The sequence below is a fragment of the Salvelinus alpinus genome, chromosome 5 (assembly GCF_045679555.1).
Source record: "Salvelinus alpinus chromosome 5, SLU_Salpinus.1, whole genome shotgun sequence".
Lineage (NCBI taxonomy): Eukaryota > Metazoa > Chordata > Actinopteri > Salmoniformes > Salmonidae > Salvelinus > Salvelinus alpinus.
Window position 1 is genome coordinate 76,718,698 of NC_092090.1, and position 15,041 is coordinate 76,733,738.

At 43.2% G+C, this 15,041-nt stretch overlaps 1 protein-coding gene across 1 annotated transcript; it reads right to left on the bottom strand.

Annotated features, from left to right (window-relative positions):
* Window positions 1–1,813: 1,813 nt before the first annotated feature.
* Window positions 1,814–11,202, bottom strand: LOC139576837 (alpha-1A adrenergic receptor-like). The gene is made up of 2 exons (XM_071403361.1): window positions 9,481–11,202; window positions 1,814–3,262 (listed from the first exon to the last, which is right to left on the bottom strand). Exons 1-2 carry the CDS (start codon window positions 10,382–10,384, stop codon window positions 2,712–2,714), a joined length of 1,455 nt encoding a protein of 484 aa, XP_071259462.1. The 5' UTR covers window positions 10,385–11,202; the 3' UTR covers window positions 1,814–2,711.
* Between the last annotated feature and the right edge of the window lie 3,839 nt (window positions 11,203–15,041).

Consider the following 15,041-nt stretch of genomic DNA (forward strand, 5'->3'; position numbering starts at 1 on the left):
AGTAGAGATACTGGGGTGCAAAGGAGCAAAAAAATAATAACAAAAAAAATAACAATATGGGTATGAGGTAGTTGGATGGGCTATTTACAGATGGGCTATGTACAGGTGCAATGATCTGTGAGCTGCTCTGACAGCTGATGTTTACAGTTAGTGAGGGAGATATGAGTCTCCAGCTTCAGTGATTTTTGCAATTCGTTCCAGTCATTGGCAACAGAGAACTGGAAGGAAAGGCGGCCGAAGGAGGAACAGGCTTTGGGGGTGACCAGTGAAATATACCTGCTGGAGCGGGTGCTGCTATGGTGACTAGTGAGCTGAGATAAGGCGGGGCTTTACCTAGCAAAGACTTATAGATGACCTGGAGCCAGTGGGTTTGGCGACGATTATGAAGCGAGGGCCAGCCAACGAGAGCATACAGGTCGCAGTGGCGGGTAGTATATGGGGCTTTAGTGACAAAACGGATGGCACTGTGATAGACTGCATCCAATTTGCTGAGTAGAGTGTTGGAGGCTATTTTGTAAATGACATCGCCGAAGTCAAGAATCGGTAGGATGATCAGTTTTACGAGGGTATGTTTGGCCGCATGAGTGAAGGATGCTTTGTTGCGAAATAGGAAACCGATTCTAGATTTAGTTTTGGATTGGAGATGCTTAACATGAGTCTGGAAGGAGAGTTTAAAGTCTAACCAAGACACCTAGGTATTTGTAGTTGTCCACATATTCTGAGTCAGAACCGTCCAGAGTAGTGACGGGCGGGCAGGTGCAGGCAGTGATCGGTTGAAGAGCAAGCATTTAGTTTTACTTGCATTTAAGAGCAGTTGGAGGCCACGGAAGGAGAGTTGTATGACATTGAAGCTCGTCTGGAGGTTAGTTAACACAGTGTCCAAAGAAGGGCCAGAAGTGTACAGAATGGTGTCGTCTGCGTAGAGGCGGATCACAGAATCACCAGCAGCAAGAGCGACATCATTGATGTATACAGAGAAAAGAGTCGGCCCGAGAATTGAACCCTGTGGCACCCCCATAGAGACTGCCAGAGGTCCGGACAACAGGCCCTCCGATTTGACACACTGAACTCTGTCTGAGAAGTAGTTGGTGAACCAGGCGAGGCAGTCATTTGAGAAACCAAAGCTGTTGAGTCTGCCGATAAGAATGTGGTGATTGACAGAGTCGAAAGCCTTGGCCAGGTTCATGAATACGGCTGCACAGTTTTGTCTTTTATCGATGGCGGTTATGATATCATTTAGGACCTTGAGCGTGGCTAAGGTGCACCCATGACCAGCTCGGAAACCAGATTGCATAGCGAAGAAGGTACGGTGGGATTCAAAATAGTTGGTGATCTGTTTGTTAACTTGGCTTTCAAAGACCTTAGAAAGGCAGGGTAGGATAGATATAGGTCTGTAACAGTTTGTTTCTAGAGTGTCTCCCCCTTTGAAGAGGGGGATGACCACGGCAGCTTTCCAATCTTTGGGTATCTCAGACGATACGAAAGTCAATCAATACTATCTGCTCTCCATATCCTGTTCACTACTCGTTGTTTTTCCTTGATGTAAGTCACAGATAAGCCGATGCAAAGATTATTATGCCCACACTGTGGCCAGTGCATACCCATGCAATTACTTATATTTGTGTGCTTGTGCGTGTAAGTGCATATGGATGCAATCTGCAAATAGCTCATTTCTTACTTGTTCATGGTGGATTTAGAGGTTTAGGGAGCAGTTATGAGGTCAAAACCCATGAAACGATCCCTCAGAAATCCACAGGAAGAAGTTAATCTTCTATCTGGCAGAGGAAAGGGGTATCATGGGAATGTTGGAGTACAAAGTATTATTGTCCATGCGTGTTTATGAAACGTGTGTTCATGAAATTACTGAGAATGAAAGAAAAACTGAGAATATCTCATATTCTTTTTATTGGAGTACGTGACATGGAATGACAGTATCCTCCTGGGTTCCTGCCTGCTTTAGACACAGTCATATACACTATTCTCACAACAGGAAAAGAGCTTGGTAAATGGTAAGACACTGGGAGAAAGGTAATCATTTTGAACAATATATGAGGTTACCATCAATAACCTATGTACAGACTTGACCTGTTAAAACTTGTAAACATTACCCAAGGAACAAACCATTTGGCTCTTTTATGAAATACCTTCACAAACCCCAATATCTTCTCAGGAATATCTGGAATAAATAATACATATATTGATATAACTAAAGTGTAGGTCCCAGTAAAATGACAGATCTCCCTGTGAAAAACCGGGAGGGGGAAATAGTTTGCTCTTAGCATAGTAATTTGGACTGTTTTTCTTTACTATTTAAATCAACTGAATAGTAAAGTGTGAAGAGTGGCAAAGACTGCCCGAGAGAATGTGCACGGGGGGAATTCATGTTCAAGTCTTAAAAAGTAGAAACATCTCAAGGTAAAACCTTGGTTTAGTGTACAAAAACAAACTTTTCTTCAGTCATTAATTCAAATCCACTGGCATTGTGTAACTGCAGTCAGAATATTACAAATATTAAAATATTTCCACCATCTCCTCCAGCTATTATTATTATTCCATCCTTGTAAACTCCACTGGCATAGACATGTATTCACTATTCACTTCAGTTTCCTTTAATAGTGCTGGACCTTGAGGGTGGATCATTGTTAGGGTTAAGAGTGAGGAGCTACAGTACATTCATACCAGAGACGATCCAAATCACTTATTATCTCTGGTTATACAGCCTCTCCATTTTCACACAAAGACAGCTGGTGGATCTTAATGATGGGCAGGGTCCCGTGTGGAGGGGGCTGGGGATGGCTGGGCCCCTGGCTGGGCCCCTGGCTGAAGCTCCTGTCTCTGATGCAACAGCAGGTCTTCAGCAGATTCTTACCGCACAGTTGGGCCACCTTAGCCCGTCCTGTCTCTACCGCTGTCCCAGACCCTGCCACGGAGCTTCCAGAGAATACCCTCCACTCCCTGCCATCCCTAGAGGAGGGTGTGCGGGACAGGGCTATGGAGGAGGAGGGGCTGAAGCAGGAGGGGTCCCCTCGGCCATCTAGTCTCAGAGTGAGAGAATGACCCTGAACCTGGGCTGGACCCGGGTGATGAGTGGCTCTGGACTGGGTTCTCAGACAGCGCACTCCCAGAATACTCTGGAAGGCCTTCTTAAACTCCTGGTTGGAACAGGGGTAGATGATAGGGTTGATGCAACTGTTGAAGTAGCCCAGCCAGAAGGTGATCTTGAAAACTGTGTCCGAAGGTCTGTATGCTGGGAATATGGAACCTATAATAGGCCACACACACACACGCACACGCACACGCACACGCACACGCACACGCACACGCACACACACACACACACACACACACACACACACACACACACACACACACACACACACACACACACACACACACACACAGACACACACAGACAGACAGAAAGGGAAGAAAACTGATTATCATACTTGAGCTCTTTATCACAACACAATGCACAACAACAGGTGTTTAACCCAGATTGTTATTTCAGAGTCTTTGTTGATGATATGACTACGTAAATCAGGATATCAACATGAGATAAGAAGAAACAATTAGAGGAACATATTTCCATTAAGATTTTGTGCCATACTTTATAACATTCCTAATACATCTAAATCCAATCAGGGTTAATGTTGATCACGTGTGAAAGAAGCAGATACTTTGTACACACTCAACAGAAGAGCCAAAGACTGTGTTGAGAAAAACACATTTATTTCCACTTGGGTTCAATTTATAGTTTTATCATATTTCTAGAGCTACCAATGTCAAGGTATTGACATCAAGGTATTTGTTGTATTAAAATTGCCTTCATAAATCCTGCTGCTTCTGATTAGAGGGACTAATGTGAGAAAGTGTGAGAGTGTGTGAGCTGCACACTTAATAGTGCAGTAGAGGAAATGGTTTAAGATACACATTACATGCAGACTTTTCCAGTTCTTTAAAGTACTACTAGTACTTAAGTCGTTTTGGGGTGTATCTGTACTTTACTATTTATATTTTTGACAACTTTTACTTCACTACATTCCTAAAGAAAATAATGTAGTTTTACTTTGTACATTTTCCCTGACACCCAAAAGTACTTGTTATATTTAGAATACTTAGCAGGACAGGAAAATGGTCCAATTCACGCACTTATCAAGAGAACATCCCTGGTCAGCCCTACATAAATGCTTAGTTTGTAAATTATGTCTGAGTGTTGGAGTGTGCCTCTGGCTATCCCTAATTTTTTTAATGAATCATTGTGCCATCTGGTTTTCTTAATACAGTATAAGGAATATGAAATGATTTATAATTTTACTTTTAATAATTAACTATATTTGAGCAATAACATCTACTTTTGATACTAAGTATATTTCAAATCAAATACTTTTAGACTTTTACTCAAGTAATATTTTACTGGGTGACTTTCACTTTTATTTGAGTCATTTTCTATTAAGGTATCTTTACTTTTACTCAAGTATGACAATTGGGTACTTTTTACACGACTGGACTTTTCACACCAAATGCTTGACACATTAAAATAATTAAATGGCTGAGGTCTTGGATAGCCTTGAAATTGAGCATCTATCTTCAAAGGCAGGATGGGATGAGCTGTCTTGTGAAATTCTTTATTGGAGAGGCCGTCGGAGACAAAAATGAAAAATGACAGTGTGATGTGGAGATGGATAGAGAGGGAGAGAGATTGAGAGGAGAGAGAGGAGGTAGTTTGAGCGATATGATTCTGTGCTAAGCACATCTCAGATGACTCCTACTGTGCAACGAGCAACAATAATTATATTACTCTGCTTGTCACTGAATTCATACATTTTGGAGCCTAAAACCTCCTAAGGGGGAACTTGATTGGTATTTGGTATTTTATTAGGATCCCCATTAGCTGTTGTAATAGAAGCAGCTATTCTTCCTGGGGTCCACACAAAACATAAAATATGAAATAATACAGAATATTAATGGAAAAGAACAGCTCGAGGACAGAACTACATACATTTAAGATTGTCGTTACTCAAGTAGCCTCATTTGTCTATAAAATGTTGAACCCATAAAAAGACAGTGATGCAAAACATGCTTTTTAAAGAAAACAGAGGTTATATAGTGATGTATAGCAAAGGAAAACAAGATAGATTGAGCGATAAATAATGGATGACCAATAGATATGTGCTTACTTCCCAAGAGAGATGTTTCCATACTGTACATCCAGGAAGACAAGGATACAAACTACTGCTATAGTACTGTAGATCATTATCAGAACCACCACCACCACCACCAAATATGATTCATATTGTTGATAATGATTTAAGATAACAATACCATAGATACATGGCTGGCACCATAGCAACTACTGACTAACAACCACAGCACCAGCAGGAAGGGTGCAAAATACCACTACCCTTGTGAACACGTGAGCAAACCGTTGCTATGCTTTTGGTCATGCCTTCAGAAACGGCTCCTGGAATGTCAAGAAGAATAAAGAACAAACCAGTCTCAAAATAAACACACTGCAAAGACAGTGATATCCCTCCTTAACCTTTTGACCCACTCAAATCCCCACAAGGGTTCGTTTATAAAGCCTGTCCCAATAAAACAAGCAAACAGAAATAACCATCCCCAGCCTAACACAATCAATCTTAAATGGAAAATCGTTATATTTAACAGGATAATAATAGATAACATTGTGACATGTTGTCCTTGATGCCTTCATGGTTTTGTTAGAAAGGGCAGCCAGCCATGGTTAGGGAGTAGAATAACCACCAAGAAGACCCAGCCCTCTGTTGCGCTTGCTATATTTATGAGCATGAGAGCGTATAATAAATCTGAACCCTGAGGGGTTAGGAAGTCCGGAGTTGAACAGATACATATTTTTTAAACACTTGATTTGTATTTCATTCCCACATTCTTCCTATACTAAAATTATGAAACTAACTAGCAGTGAGTGTAGTACACATTTGTGCTTTTGCTGAACTCCATATTGTTCTTTATTAAACAACCACGAAGGGGACCCGAGGTCGTCCTTCAATAAAAGCAATGATGTGATGACTATCTGTCCTTCCTGCTGTGATCACATTGTTGAGAATGCCTCTATGTGATAAGTGAGTTGCAAGCAGGAGCAATAGATGACAAGCCTGGGAGAGAGAGAGATGGAGAGAGAGATGGAGAGATGGAGAGAGGCAGAGAAAGAGAGAGAGATGGAGAGAGGCAGAGAGAGAGAGAGAGAGAGAGAGAGAGAGAGAGAGAGAGAGAGAGAGAGAGAGAGAGAGAGACAGACAGACAGACAGAAAGACAGATAGAGAGAGAGATGGGGAGAGGCAGAGAGAGAGAGAGAGAGAGAGAGAGAGAGAGAGAGAGAGAGAGAGAGAGAGAGAGAGAGAGAGAGAGAGAGAGAGAGAGAGAGAGAGAGAGAGAGAGAGAGAGAGAGAGAGAGAGAGAGAGAGAGAGAGATTAGAGAGAAAGGTGGAGAGAGGCAGAGAAAGAGAGAGCGAGAGAAAAAAACAGTTATCTTGTCAAATGCCAGGAAGACTTATTGGCTCAGTGGGGGCTCAAGTGTGTTATTGAAATATGAGCAGCTAACAGGTCCGGCAGCATGTGCTCAGCTCTCAGCAGCAGCATTACCACAGCAGCTCTTTGATCACACTGAGAAGATGACTGGGACAGAGGCTGACTGAAAGGGACTATAAAAACATTGAAAAGGGACTACCCACCCATGCTGAGAGTATCTGTTATCTGTGGAACCCTATGATGGCTCAGTGCCTGGCTAGCCTAATGCTAGACCAGACCACAGCTTTTACCTGAGTTAGCTGCACTGCATCACTGAGATACCTGACACCCAAATTACAGTAACCCCTCAGTGGCCTTCTGAAAAACCAATTCAAATAACATCCAAACTATTAATTTGAAAAGCACTTAAGGGCTGGCTGGATAACAAATCAATAAGAGTGTCTGAAAATGAAAAATGAACTGGAAATGAATTAATAATGTCAATGTATACTGAACAAAAATTTTAACGCACATGCAACAATTTCAAAGATCAAGAAGAAGAAGGAAATCAGTCAGTTGAAATAAATTCATTAGGCCCTAATCTATGGATTTCACATGACTGGGAATAGAGATATGCATCTGCTGGTCACAGATACCTTTAAAAAATGGGCCTCACATTGGGCCTCAGGATCTCGTCACGGTATTTCTGTGCATTCAAATTGCCATCGATAAAATGCAATTGTGTTCGTTGTCCGTAGCTTATACCTGCCCATGTCATAACCCTACCACTACCATGGGGCACTCTGTTCACATCAGCAAACTGTTCACCCACACAACGCCATACATGTGGTCTGCGGTTGTGAGGCTGGTTGGAGGTACTGCCAAATTCTCAAAAATGATGTTGGAGGCGGCTTATGGTAGAGAAATGAACATTCAATTCTCTGGCAACAGCTCTGGTGGGCCTTTCCTGCAGTCAGCATTCCAATTGCATGCTCCCTCAAAACTTCTGTGGCATTGTGTTATGTGAAAAAACTGCACATTTAGAGTGGCCTTTTATTGTCCCAAGCACAAGGTGCACCTGTGTAATGATCATGCTGTTAAATCAGCTTCTTGATATGCCACACCTGTCAGCTGGATGGATTATGTTGGCGAAGGAGAAATGTTCACTAACCGGGATATAAACAAATGTGTGCACAACATTTGAGAGAAATACACTTTTTGTGCTTATGGACAATTTCTGGAATCTTTTATTTCAGCTCATGAAACCAACACTTTACACTTTTTGTTCAGTTTAAATGGGTGTTCCAAAAGTACTCTAGGTCTCTCAGTAGCTCTCTATCACTCTCACTCTTTAATGTGTGAGCTTGCTTGTGTGTGCACACCACAGGAGGTTGGTGGTACCTTAATTGGGGAGAATAAGCTCGTGGTAATGATTGGAGTGGAATCAGTGGAATGGTATCAATTACATTAAAACATGGTTTCCAGGTGTTTGATGCCCTTCCATTTACTCTGTTCCAGACATTATTATGAGCTGTTCTCCCCTCAGCAGCCTCCTGTGGTGCACGTGTGTGTGTGTGTGTGTGTGTGTGTGTGTGTGTGTGTGTGTGTGTGTGTGTGTGTGTGTGTGTGTGTGCGTGCGTGCGTGCGTGCGTGCGTGCGGGCGGGCGGGCGGGCGTGCGGGCGGGCGTGCGGGCGTGCGTGCGGGTGGGTGTGTAGTTCAACTCTCTAATTTAGGATCATTTCTTGAGACTGGTATTTTGGCTTGCCTGAAAATCCTCTCAATAATTTCTACACAAAAGTGTTATGTAAACACGATTATTTCATAATATGAAATAGTGAGGATGATAATATTGCCTATTCTGAAACTTTCATCAATCAGTTTTCTTTTTTAAATAATACTGACTCTATTCAAAGCTTGTGTTAACATCAGAAAACGCTTACGGCAATTATACTTGTCTTTCAACATTTTGTGTGGTCTGAAATAAAAGCTACTGAAATTACTTTATTTTATTAGTTACACATGAAATACCACATTGTTAGTACGTGCATTCATATACTCATAAAAAAATAGTATGGTAGTTAAATGATATTTCAAAGCAGTCGTGTACGAAAGGTAATGTCACGCCCTGACCTTAGAGAGCCTTTTTATGTCTCTATTTTGGTTTGGTCAGGGTGTGATTTGGGGTGGGCATTCTATGTTCTGATTTCTATGTTTTTGTATTTCTATGTGTTGGCCGGGTATGGTTCTCAATCAGGGACAGCTGTCTATCGTTGTCTCTGATTGGGAATCATACTTAGGTAGCCTTTTCCTCTTTTGTCATTGTGGGAAGTTGACTTTGTTAGGGGCATTATAGCCCAAGTTAAGCGTCACGGTCGTTTCTATGTTTATTGTTTTGTTGGCGACATCATTATAATAAAAGTATGTCCGCTCACCACACTGCACCTTGGTCTTCCTTGAACGACGGTCGTGACAGGTAAAATAACAACAGGATGAGGAGGAGATTGAAGTGTTGCATGTGTACACTTTCTGATGCAACATTTGACTTATTACAGATTGTTTTAATTTGGCATCAATAAAAGGAAATCTTTGCAGATGCAGCCCATTACAGATTAATGGAAGAATAGCACATAGCTCAATATAATTTTTTACATTATCCACATCCAACAACCTCACATAACATAAAATAACTTATTTATTACACATGTAAATAAAGTTGTTCTACTTCTATGGTTGATACCGTATGACATAAGAAAGGTATGCATGATATGGCACCAGAGACTGTTGTGAAAATCTATTTTGGTAGTCATCCAACACTCTCCTCCTCACCCTCCCTCCGGCCAACAGCCATCTCTGCAATACATTTGAATTACAAAACCTCATAAATTCTTTTGACAAGTATAGATACAAGAGGGGGTGGCATTAACAATATGACATGGTAGCTGTGGAGCATGGTCTACAAGGTAAGGAGCCTGGGTACAATGGGTAACACTCACCTATGGGCAGAACCAGGAAGAAAGGGAGCCAGCAGAGCACAAAGCAGCCAACCACAATGCCCAGGGTCTTGGCGGCCTTCTTTTCTCTGGAGAACTTCAGGAGACGCAGGGCGAAGTGTGTGCGGCTGTGCAGGGCCTCGTCCTCAGACACGGCCATGTTGCCGCGGTGGATCCTCAGCGTGACGCTCTCTGAATCTGACTTGTCTGTTTTGTGCCCCTCTCTCAGGCCCTGGCTCTCCTGGCGGGCCACCACATACACCCTACAGTACATAGACAGTATGATGGCCAGCGGGAGGTAAAAGGAGCCCACAGCAGAGAAGATGGCGTAGGCAGGCTCCTCTGTGATCTTACAGATAGACTCGTCTTCTGGAGCCGGCTCTTTCCAGCCAAACAGAGGGCCAATGGAGATGGTGACGGACAGAGCCCACAGGCCAACCAGGGCAAGCAGTGCCCTGCGCTCTGTCACGATGGCTGGGTAGCGCAGCGGGTAGCTGACCCCGATGTAGCGGTCCACTGAGATTACACACAGGCTCATGATGGAGGCTGTGCAGCACAGCACGTCCACCGCTGCCCACACATTGCAGAAGGGCCTTCCGAACACCCAGTACCCTAGGATCTCAAAGGTGGCAGAGAAGGGCAGAACGATGGAGCTCAGTAGGAGGTCTGCCACCGCTAGGTTGACGATGAAGTAGTGTGTGACTGTTCGTAGGTGTCGATGACAGACCACCGACAAGATAACCAGGATGTTCCCAAAAACCCCACATACAATAATTGTCCCAAGTATCAGTCCCAGCACGACAGCCTTGACCACATTGAGCTCTGGGACAAACGCCTGGCTGCAGTTGGAGCAGTTTTGTGTTGGATGCTCTGGGGTCATGTTCATGTTGTCTGCTATAGGAACCATCTGTTCTCTAAACAGTATTGATACACTGTCCTGCCCTGTACTGAATAGTAGACTGACAGACAAACTGCAGACAGTTAAGTTCGCTGAGAGAAGACAAAGACATCAGAGCACTTTCCTGAGAGCCATTCAAATAATGATCACATTAATTCTGTCATGTCAAAGCTTCATTTGACTCATGTTGTCTTAATCTAATGGGCAATTACAATTAATCAAAAATAGAAAGCTATGGGCTTGTTTAAAACACTGATAGAGACAAGCATTGTGTATGCAGAGGAACGCTATTTAACAAACAAAAGCTAATCCATCTTGAGATTATCCTTGATGTTAAACCACAAGTTATAATACAGCTGGAGGCCTAAAATATATTTGATGGAGTGTGGAGTTGACTCTGACAGTCTGACCTATCAGAGGAGTATTTGGTTACTGAGGATCATTATCATAGGCATAGGTTCTGGGGTCCCTCTCTTTGATTTTCCCAATAGCTAGATCAAAGTGAACAAGTGCAAGTCTGTATCATATCAAAATGTTGAATAGTGGGAAGAGGAAGTGAAGCATATGCAATCTGTAAAAGTGTCAATGCGAGTAGTTTGGTTTTAGTTTGGTCCAGTCCAACTGGAAGTGAATACTGAACGATGTCCTCCCTGTTAAAGCTTGAGCTCCAGACCAGACCCCTTGCCAGGGTAGGAGGTAGGGGGGTTAATACAGGTGAAAAAACAGGCCAGTCCCAGGGCAAGTCTGTCCAAGTCTTCTGAATGTTGGGACAACCTCAGTCTGGACGTGGATGAGTTCAGTAGTCACTGTGTGTCTGTGGCGTGACTCCCCCTGTAACAAAGAGATACAGCCACAGTGATGCTTTGCTCGAGTAAGGAAAAGTGTAAGCTGGTTTGACATCCAACATCCACAAAAGATCTCATGCAAAATCAACTCTCATCAGACAAGTGCATCTTATAAAAATGTTCAGACAGCCACATTTTGCATTCTGCAGCATGTTTCAATATCATTAGCTGTTCAAAAAACTGTCTCATATCCATCGCCATTGTATGGGAGCGAGAGCATGTCTCAGGAACGCCCCTCTCCTCTGGCTGATCAATGGAGCTGTGGCCTTATTTTGTTGTTATTGATTGGACATGTTGGTTGAAGAATACAGACGCAGATCCAGCCATGGACACGAGTGACCAATAAAGTGCAATAAAGCCCACAGGGGCACGTGCCCCCTCAGATTTGTCCTGTTTGAAAATTATTGTTTTGTTACATTTTTTTGTTTTTGTTTCTTTGTAATACTACTAGCCACCCAGCAATTGTATGAAGTTGGCTTTATCTAGCCCAGATTGAGAACCTATCTCACAACCTCAATTAGCTACCAAGAAGGCATTACAGGCTATCAATCAAGTTATAGTAGCTAGCTTGTCTATCTTAGCTGGCATGCCTGCTGGCAAGGTTGGTAGAAAAGCAAGTAATAACTAAATGTACTGAATAAAACTCACATTCCTTTCAATCTTTTACCCAGATTTTATAAGCAATGCAGAGTATATTTTGTTTCTTTAAAAAAAAGAAACACCAGTCAGAAGGATAGAGACAGATTAAGAGGTAGGCTTAGATATGCAAAACGTCAGTACAGAGACAAAGTGGTGTCGCAATTCAACGGCTCAGACAAGACGTATTTGGCAGGGAATCCAGACAATCACGGATTACAAAGGGAAAACCACCCACGTAGCGAACACCGACGTCTTGCCCCCGGACAAGCTAAACACTTTGCCCGCTTTGAGGATAACACCACCCTCAAGGACTGTGGGCTCTCATTCTCAGTAGCCAACGTGAGTAAGACATTTTAGAGACATTTTGCCGAGACGACATCCCAAGCCGCGTCCTCAGAGCTTGCGCGGACCAGCTGGCTGGTGTGTTTATCGACATATTCAATCTCTCCCTATGCCAGTCTTCTGTCCCCACTTGCTTCAAGATGTCCACCATTGTTCCTGTACCCAAGAAAGCAAAGGTAACTGAACTAAATGACTATCGCCCTGTAGCACTCACTTCTGTCATCATGAAGTGCTTTGAGAGACCAGTCAAGGATCACTCAACACACGTGCTTCGTTTGTAAATTATGTCTGAGTGTTGGAGTGTGCCCCTGGCTATCCGTAAATGAAAATATAAAAACAATAAAATGTTGCAGTCTAGTTTGCTTAATATAAGGAATTTGAAATTATTTATAATTTTACTGTTGATAAGTATATTTGAGGAATTACATTTACTTTTGATACTTAAGTATATTTAAAACCAAATACTTTTTGACTTTTGCTCAAGTAGTATTAATTACATACACCTTAGCCAAATACATTTAAACTCAATTTTTCACAATTCCTGACATTTAATCCTGGTAAAGATTCTCTGTTTTAGGTCAATTAGGATCACCACTTTATTTTAAGAATGTGAAATGTCAGAATAATAGTAGAGAGAATGATTTATTTCAGCTTTTATTTCTTTCATCACATTCCCAGTGGGTCAGAAGTTTACATACACTCAAGTAGTATTTCGTAGCATTGCCTTTAAATAGTTTAACTTGGGTCAAACGTTTCAGGTAGCCTTCCACAAGCTCCCCACAATAAGTTGGGTGAATTTTGGCCTGTTCCTCCTGACAGAGCTAGTGTAACTGAGTCAGGTTTGTAGGCCTCCTTGCTCGCACACGCTTTTTCAGTTCTGCTCACACATTTTCTATAGGATTGAAGTCAGGGCTTTGTGATGGCCACTCCAATACTTGGGGTCATTGTCCATTTGGAAGACCCATTTGCGACCAAGCATTAACTTCCTGACTGATGTCTTGATTTCCTGCAGTTCCTCCTGCAGCAAAGAACCCCCACAACATGATGCTGCCACACCCGTGCTTCACGGTTGGGATGGTGTTCTTCGGCTTGCAAGCATCCCCCTTTTTCCTCCAAACATAATGATGGTCATTACGGCCAAACAGTTCTATTTTTGTTTCATCAGACCAGAGGACATTTCTCCAAAAAGTACGATCTTTGTCCCCATGTGCAGTTACAAACCGTAGTCTGGCTTTTTTATGGTGGTTTGGGAGCAGTGGCTTCTTCCTTGCTGAGCGGCCTTTCAGGTTATGTCAATACAGGACTCGTTTTACTGTGGATATAGATACTTTTGTACCTGTTTCCTACAGCATCTTCACAAGGTCCTTTGCTGTTGTTCTGGGATTGATTTGCACTTTTCGCACCAAAGTATGTTCATCTCTAGGAGACAGAACGCGTCTCCTTGCTGAGTGGTATGACGGCTACGTGGTTCCATGGTGTTTATACTTGCATACTATTGTTTGTACAGATGAACGTGGTACCTTCAGGCGTTTGGAAATTGCTCCCAAGGATGAACCAGACTTGTGGAGGTCTACAATTATTTTCTTCTGAGGTCTTGGCTGATTGATTCAAATGATGTCAATTAGCCTATCAGAAGCTTCTAAAGCCATGACATCATTTTCTGGAATTTCCAAAGCTGTTTAAAGGCACAGTCAACTTAGTGTATGTAAACTTCTGACCCACTGGAATTGTGATACAGTGAATTATAAGTGAAATAATCTGTCTGTAAACAATTTTGTGAAAAATATCTTGTGTCAAGTAGATGTCCTAACCGACTTGCCAAAACTGTAGTTTGTTATTGTCACGCCCTAACCATAGAGAGCTTTTCATTCTCTATGTTGGTTAGGTCAGGGTGTGATTAAGGGTGGGTTATCTAGGTGAATTATATTTCTATGTTGGCCTGGTATGGTCCCCAATCAGAGGCAGCTGTTTATCGTTGTCTCTGATTGGGGATCATATTTAGGTAGCCATTTCCCCATTGTGCTTTGTGGGATCTTGACTATGTATATTTGCCTGTGTTCACTTTTATTAGCTTCACGTTTCGTTTGTTCGCTTTATTGTCTTTGTTCTTTGAGTTTTTTCTCTTCCTATTAAAAGAGATGGAAACATACCACGCTGCATCTTGGTCCACTCTTTTCGACGATCGTAACAGAAGATCCCACCACAAACGGACCAAGCAGCATGGCCAGGAGGAGCAGGTATCCTGGGCCTGGGGGGATATCCAGGAGGTAAAGACATCCTGGACTTGGGAGGAGATAATGGCAGGAGACAAAAGCCTTCCATGGAAGCAGACGCAAGTGGTGAAGGAAGGACAATGACGACACCGGGGTTCACGGCCACGACGGAAGCCCGAGAGGCAGCCTCCAATTTTTTTTGAGGGGGGGGAACACGGGGTGGCTGGCGGAGCTAGGTTTTGAACCAGAGCCAACTCCCCGTACTCACCGTAAGGATCGTGTGACCGTTCAGGCACCATGTTATGCGGTGATACGCGCTGTATCCCCAGTGCACCTTCACAGCCCAGTGCGTTCTGTGCCAGCTTCCCGCACATGCCAGGCTAAAGTGAGCATCCAGCCAGGACGGGTTGTGCCAGCTCTACGCTCTAGACCTCCAGTGCGCCTCCACAGTCCAGTACGTCCTGTGCCTCCTCCCTGCACTCGCCCTGAGGTGCGTGTCATCAGCCCGGTGCCACCTGTACCGGTCCCACGCATCAGGCCTCCAGTGCCCCTCCACAGTCCAGTGCCTCCTCCCCGCACTCGCCCTGAGGTGCGTGTCATCAGCCCGGTGCCACCTGTACCGGTCCC

What these genes read in the sequence shown, in the direction of transcription:
- LOC139576837 (XM_071403361.1), bottom strand. Translation starts at nt 10,384, where the DNA reads ATGGTTCCTATAGCAGACAACATGAACATGACCCCAGAGCATCCAACA. An exon ending in CTTCCTGGTTCTGCCCATAG is followed by an intron (nt 3,263 to 9,480) that starts GTGAGTGTTACC and finishes GGCCTATTATAG; the next exon opens with GTTCCATATTCCCAGCATAC.